Source organism: Pezoporus flaviventris, unplaced genomic scaffold, assembly GCF_033815535.1.
Source record: "Pezoporus flaviventris isolate CSIRO_AGI_PZ_B2104156 unplaced genomic scaffold, CSIRO_AGI_Pfla_v1 ptg000152l, whole genome shotgun sequence".
NCBI classification, from domain to species: Eukaryota; Metazoa; Chordata; class Aves; order Psittaciformes; family Psittacidae; genus Pezoporus; species Pezoporus flaviventris.
The window spans coordinates 267,781-277,734 of NW_026892700.1; the positions used below are offsets into that span (position 1 = coordinate 267,781).

General features: G+C 63.7%; 1 protein-coding gene across 2 annotated transcripts; it reads right to left on the minus strand.

Moving 5' to 3' along the window:
* Window positions 1–612: 612 nt before the first annotated feature.
* CSAD (cysteine sulfinic acid decarboxylase) lies at window positions 613–6,316 on the minus strand. 2 transcript variants are annotated; one of them, XM_061479547.1, is made up of 14 exons: window positions 6,175–6,316; window positions 5,957–6,083; window positions 4,270–4,360; window positions 3,667–3,773; window positions 3,469–3,584; window positions 3,041–3,120; window positions 2,903–2,957; window positions 2,630–2,746; window positions 2,475–2,539; window positions 2,319–2,400; window positions 1,679–1,878; window positions 1,546–1,597; window positions 1,031–1,120; window positions 613–928 (listed from the first exon to the last, which is right to left on the minus strand). In XM_061479547.1, exons 1-14 carry the CDS (start codon window positions 6,289–6,291, stop codon window positions 755–757), a joined length of 1,473 nt encoding a protein of 490 aa, XP_061335531.1. In that variant the 5' UTR covers window positions 6,292–6,316; the 3' UTR covers window positions 613–754. The 2 variants fall into 2 exon arrangements, with proteins under 2 accessions (XP_061335531.1, XP_061335532.1); XM_061479548.1 differs by lacking the exon at window positions 2,630–2,746.
* Between the last annotated feature and the right edge of the window lie 3,638 nt (window positions 6,317–9,954).

The following is a 9,954-nucleotide window of genomic DNA, read 5'->3' on the forward strand; positions in this document are numbered from 1 at the left end:
GAGCGACCGGAGTGGCTCCGTGACCACTGAGGTGTCTCAGGGAGCGGTCCAGAGCTCCAGAGCATGCTCCATCCTGTAACTGGGCACACGTGTGGCTAAATCCTGCTTCTTGTCTCCTTTGGCTTCAAGGCTGCATTGCATTCCTTGTGCACCGGATGAGGGGCTGTGAGAGGGCCCAGGGAGGAGGCCTCCATCCTGCTCCAGCGCTTCCGGGATGAGGATGACACCGTTGGGATGGAGGAGGAGAAGCTCATGGGTGCTCCTGCTGCATCCCGATGTCACCCCATCGCACCACCACCTCCTCGTCGCTTAACAGAGAGGGATCCTATGCGGATTTGGGAGGCAATGGCAGGAGGCTGGGATCATGTGCCTGAAGCTGGAGAAGAACCGCCTGGAGCAGATCCAGGAGGACCATCCCCACAGCATCATGCTCCAGAGCTTCAAGATGCTGCGCACATGGAGCCTGTGCCACGAGGCCAAAGCCATGTCCCCCCGACTGCATCTTCCTGCACCCCACCAGCATGGACCCCAACATGTTTGACCTGCTCCAGGACTGATGAATGAGTCCTCCCCTTCCTTTCCTGGGGGGGGGGGGGGGGCACCCCCAAAATGGATCAGTAAATGGTTTTATTCCCCCCATCCTGGTAGGTTTTGGAGTGTCTTTAACCCGGATTGGAGGTAGGATGGATGAGAAGGGGGGATGTGGAGCTCTGCTCTTGTTCCTCAGGGATGGGGGGGGTCTGTGGGGGGAGGCTCACAGGTCCCATCCCAACCTCTCGATCTCATCCAGGAAGAAGTCCAGGTCTGCCCTGGTGACCGCGGGGCTGGTGACGATCTGGCGGAAGAAGTTGACGCGGGTGCCATGGGGCTGGTACCCCACCATCATGGAGCCCTTCCTCATCATCCTCTCCTTGATGGCAGGGGCCACCTGCGGAGGGGGGGGGGACACGCACAGAGGGGTTGGGGGGGTGGAGGGGGTTTGGGATCACCCCCCCCCCCCCCCAAGGATCCCGGTGGATCCAGCTCCCACCTTGCCCAGGCTGGGCCAGTAGTCGGGGCAGCTCTCACGGCCCCGCAGGCTGGGGGGCACAAACCAGAAGCAGAGATTGATGAACTCCGGCTGCAGGGGGTAGGGGGAAGAGGAAAAGGGAAGAGATCACATGGACACACGGGGGGGACACAACATTTCCCACCCCCAGGCCCATGTGGGGACCCCTATGCTTGGGACAGGTCTCTTCTGCTGCCCAGCACTCGGTGATGCTGTACAAGGGGGCATTAAAAACCACTCTTGGAGCTACAACACTATACGGGGGGCACATTAAAACCCATCCCGGGGCCTTGGATAGGTCGTGTTAAATGGGGAATGGTTTAAAACCACTCCCTTGGCTATGGCTGGAGGGTATTAAATGGGGGGACACATTAAACCCACCCTAGGGCCATGGCATGGTGGTATATGGGGGGGTCATATGAAGCCCCCTGACAGGGCCATGGTGGGGTGATGTGTGGGGCTACACACATTAAACTCCCCTTGCTGTGGCTCCGTACCTCCATCACAAGCTCGAAGCCATCCCTCCTCTTCACCTCCTCTGCCAGGTACCTGGGATGATGCAGAACAGGAGGTCAAAGGAGCAGAGGGGCCATGGGCTGTGTGCCCCCATTCCCAGCCCCGGGCACCCACCGGGTGCAGGCAAAGGCTCGCTCCACACGCTGGGCCAGCCCCTGGGTGCCGATGGCTTTCCAGAGCAGCCAGAGCTTGAGGCAGTCCACGCGCCGGCCACACTGCGGGGTCTTGTCCCCGGTGTCGTAGGACATGTCGTAGAACTTATCCCGTTGGAAGAGGTACGTGGCTCCGGAGCCATGGCAGCGCTGCAGGAGACCCTGTGGGGGGGCACAGGGGTCACCCCGAAACTAGCAACTAGGGGGGATCTGGGGGCAACACCCCCGTTTTGTGGGATGGGGCAGGGAATGGGATATGGGATGCGACATGGGATAGAGGACAGGGCAGGAAGATGGGGCAGCAGGATGTGGGGATGGGACAAGGGACAGGGCAGAGGATGGGGCATGGGATGGGGTAGAAGATGGGACATTGGGATTGGGGATGGGACATGGAATGGGGTAGAGGATGCAATATGGGATGGGGGAGTGGGGATAGGGCAGCAGGATGTGTGAATGGGACGTGGGATGGGGCAGCAGGATGGGGTGTCGAGATCAAGCATCAGGATGGGGCATCAGGATGGGGCAGAAGACATTGGGATGGGACATCAGGATGGGGCAGGGCACAGTGGTGGGAGAGGAGGAGAAGGGGAGGTGGCACGCACGGAGGTGTCGCGGAGCAGGAATGCCGAGCACTGCAGCCCCACTGTCAGCATCTTGTGCGGGTTCCAGGTCACGGAGTGGGCCCTGTGGGAAGAGGGGGTCCCCCCCAGTTGGGATCTTGGGATTGTGGGGTGCTGGGAGCCGGGAGCGGCGCTGACCTCTCGATGCCAGCCAGGAGGTGCCGGTGCTTGCTGGAGAGCAGAGCGCTGCCACCCCACGCTGCCTGTGGGCAGGGACACGGATAGGGATCAGCGCTGGGAACAGGGGGATTCCAAAGGGATTCATGTGTGTCCCCCCCCTTCCCGGTGCTCACATCCACATGGAGCCAGAGGCCATGGCGCTCGCACACATCCGCGATGGCGCCCAGAGGGTCGAAGGCACCCAACACCGTCGTGCCGCATGTGGCACACACCAGGAACGGCTCCGCACCCTGCAGGACACCGGGATGGGACAGGGGGTGTCAGGATGGATGGGGTGGTGGATTTTGAGGTGGGGCAGGGGATGCTGGAACAGCACAGGGGACATCAGGATGGGACAGGGGACGTTGGGATGGAGCAGGGGGACATCCAGGCTGCCACTCCTTCACCTCGGCTTTGGCCTTCTGGATCTCCTTCTCCAGCTCCTCAGGGATCATCTTCCCCCTGCGGGATGGGAACAGACCCATGGTGGGAGCAGAGCCGGGGCAGCGGAGCCGCAGATCCACCGGGATCAGCCCGGCTCGCACCTCTCGTCGGTGGCCACCAGGCGCACGTTGTCAGTGCCGATGCCCAGGAATGCGGCTCCCTTCTGGATGGAGTAATGGCTCTGAGCAGGGAGAGGGGGGGGTCAAATCCCTGTGGATGGTGGGGACCCCCCCCCCGATGGAGACGATGGGGCACCCCTTGATGGGGACGATATCTGCTTCCCCCCCTGCGGTGGTGATGTGGACCCCCCAAATGGAGACAATGGAACACCCCCCGATGGGGATGCTCCATAGGCCCGCCCTGGGGATGATGGGACCCCCCCAAGGGGATGATGGGGTGTCCCTCATGTGGATGATGGGAAACCCCCCAGATGGGGACAATCGGAATGATGGAGACCCCCGCAGATGGAGATGCGCCTCCCCCTCCCGCCATGGGGCCAACGGGACGGTTGTGCCGCGGGTGCCCGCACGTCGCAGGAGGTGAAGAGCGCCAGGCGCGGCAGCGCCATCATTCCAAGGCTCCGGCATTCCGGGAAGCGCTGGAACCGCGCCACGTTCATGGCATACATGTTGCACATGGAGCCTCCTGCCGGGGGATGAGGATTGGTGTTATCCCGGGGAGGGGGGGAGCACAGGGACACCCCCCTGTGTGGTGCCGGTGCCGGTACCAGGAGCGAAGATGCCGTCGCCGCTGCTCCAGCCCACGAGCTCCCGGAGCTTGGCCAGGACCACCCCTTCCATGAGCACGAACACCGGTGCCACCTCGAACGTGTACCTGGGGGGGGGCACACACACACACAGCCCCTCTTGGGGACGCTCCCAGTGGGGGGAGCCCCCCATAGGGGTGAGAGAGGGTACCCTCCCGATGGGGAACCCCAACGATGGGGATGTGGCGGCCCCATAAGGAAAGTGGGACCCTCCCCACTGGGGATGTGGGGAACCCCTCTATGGGGATGATGCCCCCACCACCATGGGGATGTGGGCAGCCCCGCAATGTGGACAATGGGGGATGTGTCCCCAGTGAGGATGAGAACCCCCCACCATGGGGATGATGGAGCCCCCCTCCATGGGGATGTGGGGAACCCCCCATGGAAACAACGGATATCCCCCCCTGATGGGGATGATGGAGATAATGGGGACCCCTCCATGGGGAGGATGAGGACCCCCTCAAGGGGATTTGGGGACCGCCCCAATGAGGACAATGGGGACCTCCCAATGAGGATGTGGGGCCCACCCCCCCCATGGTGATGATGCCCCCCCCCCCCCCGCACTGGCTGGTGTTGAGCGCCTCGGTGAGCAACCGCCCGGCCAGTGCATGTGGGTCCAGCCCCGAGAACAGCTGATTGAAGAACCGGGGGTGACCTGCGGGGGGGGCACCGTGACAGGAGGGACCCCGGGACCCCCCCTTACCCATGGACCTGCCCACTGACCCATGGACGCCCCGTGTGACCCATAGAGCTGTGGGGAGTGGAAGCGTTGAACCTGGAGCCACGGAGCTTAAACTGGGGGCCAGATGGGGCTGCACTGGGGGCCAGATGGGGCTGCACTGGGGGCATCTGAGGCTGAACTGGGGGCAGTTAAGGCTGAACCTGGACCCGTGAGGACAAACGGAGCTGCGAGTGCCGAGGCTGCACTGCGGCAGCACTGCGACCAATCAAGGCTGCACTGGGAACACTGGGGCTGAACTGGGTGCACTGGGAGCACTGGGTTCACATTGGGACCAGTTAAGGCTGCACTGGGAGCACTGAGTTCACGCTGGGAGCAGTCAAAGCTGCACTGAGCTCACACGGGGAGCACTGAGTTCACACTGGGAGCAGTTTAAGACCGCACTGGTTTCACACTGGGAGTGCTGGGTTCACACTGGGAGCACTGATTTCACACTGGAGGCACTCAAAGCTGCACTGAGCTCATACTGGGAGCACAGGGTTTGCAATGGGAGCACTGGGTTCACACTGGGAGCGCTGGGGCTGCACTGGAAGTACAGTTTCCCCCCTGTTTTCCCACTGCTTTCCCCCCGTTTCCACCCCATTTTGCGCTTTTTCCCCCATTTTCCAGCTGTTCCCCCCATTTCCCGCTGTTTCCCCCCCATTTCCCACTGTTCCCCCCATTTCCTGCTGTTTCCCCCCCATTTCCCGCTGTTTCCCCCATTTCCCGCTGTTTTCCCCCCCACTTTCCCGCTGTTCCCCCTCACTTTCCTGATGTTTTCCCCCCACTTTCCTGCTGTTCCCTCCCATTTCCCGCTGTTCCCCCCATTTCCCGCTGTTTCCCCCCCATTTCCCGCTGTTTTCCCCCCACTTTCCCGCTGTTTCCCCCCCATTTCCCGCTGTTTCCCCCCATTTCCCGCTGTTTCCCCCCCATTTCCCGCTGTTTTCCCCCCACTTTCCCGGTGTTTTCCCCCCCTGTTTCCCCCCCATTTCCCGCTGTTCCCCCCCATTTCCGCTGTTTCCCCCCATTTCCCGCTGTTCCCCCCCATTTCTCGCTGTTCCCCTCCCCATTTCCCCCTGTTTCCCCCCCATTTCCCGCTGTTCCCCCCCCCCACTTTCCCACTGTTTCCCCCCACTTTCCCGCTGGTTTCCCCCCATTTCTGCTGTTTCCCCCCACTTTCCTGCTGTTTTCCCCCCATTTCCCGCTGTTTCCCACCTGTTTTCCCACTGTTTCCTCCCACTTTCCCACTGTTTCCCCCCCATTTCCGCTGTTTCCCCCCACTTTCCTGCTGTTTCCTCCCCATTTCCCGCTGTTTCCCCCCCGTTTTCCCACTGTTTCCTCCCACTTTCCCACTGTTTCCCCCCCCATTTCCCACTGTTTCCCACCCGTTTTCCCACTGTTTCCCCCCTTTTTTCCCACTGTTTCCCCCCAGTTTCCCGCTGTTTCCCCCCACTTTCCCACTGGTTTCCCCCCACTTTCCCGCTGTTTCCCCCCACTTTCCCGCTGTTTCCCCCCCGGCCCCAGGGCCCGCACCGGTTTTCACGCTGAACCGCACCACATCCCGGCAGCGCTGCAGCAGCCGCTCCGGGGGCTCCCCGCCGCTCCGCAGCTCCAGATCCAGCAGCTCCCGCAGTTCCAGCGGCTCCCGCCACTCGCACACCTGCGGGACCCCGCAATTCCCGAGCTCGGGAAGGCCGCGGGGCCCGGCCGGGAGCCTCACCCCCCCTCCCCTTCCCGCTTCTCCCCCTCACCTTCTCGGTCACATCCGTCCCTTTCCTCACGGCCTCCTCCAGCAGCACCTGCAGCGCTTCCCGCAGGAACTCCTCGCCCGCTGCCGCCTCCCAGCCGGGATCCTCCAGCCCGGCCATGGCGCCGGCGCCGGCCTCTTCAACCATGGGTCACCCCACACCCCCCCCCCCCCTTCTCCCAGCCCCGGGATCACGGCCGCGGGATGGGATGGTGGCTCCGGGATCGTCCTGGGGACACGGCCTCGCACAGGGACAAAGTCCAGGGACAGGGAGAAGCGGCTCTTAAAGGCGCATCCAAGGAATGGGGGGGGGGGGGCCCAAGTGGTGCCACCCCTCGGCCCCATGGCAGCGCCGCCATGGGGCCTGTCCCCAGTGCCCCCGAGGGGGAGCCGTGCTGCCACAGGGAGGGGCAGTAATAACGGCGGGGGGGGTGCAGAGGAAAGAGGGGACCGACCCCGAGGGGGTGCAATGGAGTGGGGTTCGCCATGGGGCAGTCACAGTGGGGTGACACCCCCCCCCCCCCAAGGGCAGGCGGGGCCTCACCCCGGGGGCAATAACGTGAACGGGGAGGTGACGGGGAGGGAGGCAGGGCCCAGCCCGGGCCCCAGCGCCACCGCCCGGCCCCGCTCCGTGCTGCAGCCCCAGGCTCTGCCCGGCGGCCGAACCGGACCAGGCCGCGCCGCCGCTCCGTCGCTATGGCAACCGCCGGGCGCCAAGATGGCGCCGCAGCTGAGCGGCACCACGGCGCATGCGCACGTGGCGCCGGAAGCGCTGTGAATGGCGGGTAGAAGGAGGAGGGGGGGGCTCGTTTCCAGTTCCGGGTCGGCGGCGGCGGCCGAGGACGGGGGGGGGGGGGCGGCGGGGCCGGTTCTGGACCCGTTCGCGGCGGCGGAGAGGAGCGGAGCGGGGCCGGAGCGGGGAGGAGCGGGGCAGGAGCGGCCGCGGCAGGTACGGACCGAGCCCTTCCCCCTCCCCCTCCCCGCCCGCGGCCTAGGTGGGGGTTGGCGGGGCCCTCCCGCGCGCGCGGCGGCCCCGCCCCCACCCGGCGGCCACCGGGACGGGACGGGGAGGGGATGTGGGGGGAGGGGAAAGGGGGGAGGGTGTCACCTTTGCCCCCGTAGTGACCCCCCCCCCTCCACCGGTGTGACCCCCAGTTGTGATTCTTGCTCTCCCTCCACCCCCCTATTGACCCTTCACCTCCCCCCATCATGTGACCTTCCCCCACCCCGGGACCCCCTCACCCTGTTGGACCCCCCCCGCCCCCCAAAGTCACCCCTCCCACACCTGATTCGCACCCCCAGGCCCTCCCCATCTGCCCCCCACCCCCCCTTTCCCACCACCCAACCTCTCCCTGTGAGGCATCCACTTGGTGCTCAGCACCCCATTCAAACCTGGGGGTCCCCCTATAACCCCCCCCAAAGCCCCTTCAAACCCCCCCATACTGCCCCTATAACCTCTCCTAATGCTCCAAACCCCCACAACCCCCCTTAATCCCCCATAGCCACCCATAACCCCTCAAAGCCCTCCCTAAGCCCCCAGAACTCCCCTGGAACCTCCCATAACTGATGTAGCACCCCAAGCCTCCCTCTAACCCCTACACAGTCCCCCATGAACCCCACAACCCCATTATAGCCCCCCCATAACCCTCCTATAGCCCCTATAATCCTCCAAGCCCCCCCCTCTATAACCCTCCAACCCCCCTTTTAATAACTCAAACTCCCCCAGCCCCCCATAACCTCCCTAACCCCTTCTTTAACTCCCCATAACCCCCCAGCCCTTCCTTTAACCCCCCAAATCCCCTCCCTAAAACTTCCATAGCCCCCCAAACCCTTCCCAACCCCCCATGGCCCCCCCAATACCTTCCTTAACCCCCCCACAACTCCCCTATAACTTCCACTCTAACTCCCCCATAACCTCCCTATAACCCCCCATAACTTATTTAGCCCCCCAAGCCTCCCTCTAACCCACACACACTCCCCCATAACCCCCATAACTTTCCTATAGCCCCCATAACCCTCCAAGCCTCCACTCTATAACCCCCCCAACCCCCGTTTTAATAACTCAGAACTCCCCCAGCCCCCCATAACCTCCCCAACCCTTCCTTTAACCCCCCACCCCCCCCCAAACCCTCCCTAGCCCCCCCAAAATCCCTCCTTAACCCCCCCAACTCCCCTATAACCCCATCTCTAACCCCCCCATACCCCCCCCCCAATACCCCCCTAACCCCATTTCCTCCCTCCCCACAGGCGAAGACCCGCACTGGTGGCAGCAGCAGCAGCGCTGGGACCCAGCTCCCACCCCGGCCTTGCGTGTGTGTGGGGTGATGCCCTTGAGGGCTGTGGGGGTGACAACACCCCCGATGTCCCCTCCTGTCTAGTAGGAAGCTGCTGCCCCCCACACCCCCCCACCCCCCCACACCCCCACCCCCCCCCCCCCGCCACCGTACGTGATTGCTGCTGGGGGGGCCGAGGAAGACGCTCGTCACCGCGCCGGCGGCACCGGGGCCGAGATGTCGGCGCAGTGGCGGGTACTGGATGAGCCCGGCACAAACATCCCTAAAACACCTTAACTGAGGCCACCCCTCGGAGGGTTAAAAAGGCCCTTCCCGGGGCCACCGTAAGGCTAAAGAATTGTCACAGTCCCTCTGTCGAGGACAGACAGACAGACAGACACACAGCCCCAAGATGGCTCAGGTAATGAGCCCCAAATCTACACCCCCCCCCCACCTCCCAAAACCCACCCACCCCCTTCCCAATCCGTGTCCCCCACCCCACACCAAGCTCCCAAGGAGGTATGGCCATGGGGGGGCTTTCCCCCCCCCAAATCCCCACCCCCACCCCCCCACTCCCCTCCGATCCCCACTGTCCCACAGCCCCGCGCCATCATCATCATCATCACCCATCACTCACCCGCGCCCCCCCACCCCGGGTTCTATTCCCGGAGCCGGCGGCGCTCTCCCGTTGTTCCAGGGATCGTCGGAGCTCTCCCGGTAGCCGTTAGCTCCCCGCCAAAGGGGGGGTGTGGGGTTGGGGGGGGGGCAGGGGGGGGCCCCGAGCCTCCCTCTTCTCCCCCCTCTTATCCCCCCCCCCTTCCCATTTCAGCGCCCGGTCGTGTGCGGCCCCCGGCAAAGGGTTTGGTTTGTGGTGCTGGCACCTTTGGGGTGGGGGGTTTGGGGGTGCTGGGGGGGGTTTGGGGGGGTCTGCAGCAGAGCTGCTCTCTCCCCCCCACCCCAGGCGAGCCTCCTGGCCTGCGAGGGCCTGTCCGGAGTGTGCCTCGTGCCCACCGTGGCCAGCAAGAAGATGATGCCGAAGCCCAGCTCCAAGCAAGGGGAGAGCAGGGAGCGGGGGGGCAGCCCCGATGTGCTGGTATGGACGCCCCCCCACCGCTGCCTTCAGCCTCTGACCCCCCTTCTTCCTCCCTTAATCTCCCTTCTTCCCCCCTCAAGCCACTTTCTTCCTCCCTCAATCACCTTCTTCCTCACCGATGATGCTTTTCCCCCCCTTTCATTCCCCTTTTCCCCCTTTCATTCCCCTTTTCCCCCTTTCATTCCCCTTTTCCCCCTTTCATTCCCCTTTTCCCCCTTTCATTCACTTTTCCCCCTTTCATTCCCCTTTTCTCCCTTTCATTCCCCTTTTCCGCCTTTCATTCACTTTTCCCCCCGTTCATTCACTTTTCCCCCTTTCATTTCCCTTTTCCCCCCTTTCATTGACTTTTCCCCCCTTTCATTGACTTTTCCCCCCTTTCATTGACTTTTCCCCCCTTTCATTCACTTTTTCCCCCCTT

Excerpts from the sequence above, each read along its gene's own strand:
- CSAD (XM_061479547.1), bottom strand. The coding sequence starts at position 6,291 with ATGGCCGGGCTGGAGGATCCCGGCTGGGAGGCGGCAGCGGGCGAGGAG. Across the intron at positions 3,774-4,269 it reads GAGGCGCTCAACACCAGCCA|GTACACGTTCGAGGTGGCAC; the intron begins GTGCGGGGGGGG and ends GCCCCCCCCCAG. Across the intron at positions 2,958-3,040 it reads CTGGTGGCCACCGACGAGAG|GGGGAAGATGATCCCTGAGG; the intron begins GTGCGAGCCGGG and ends CCCATCCCGCAG.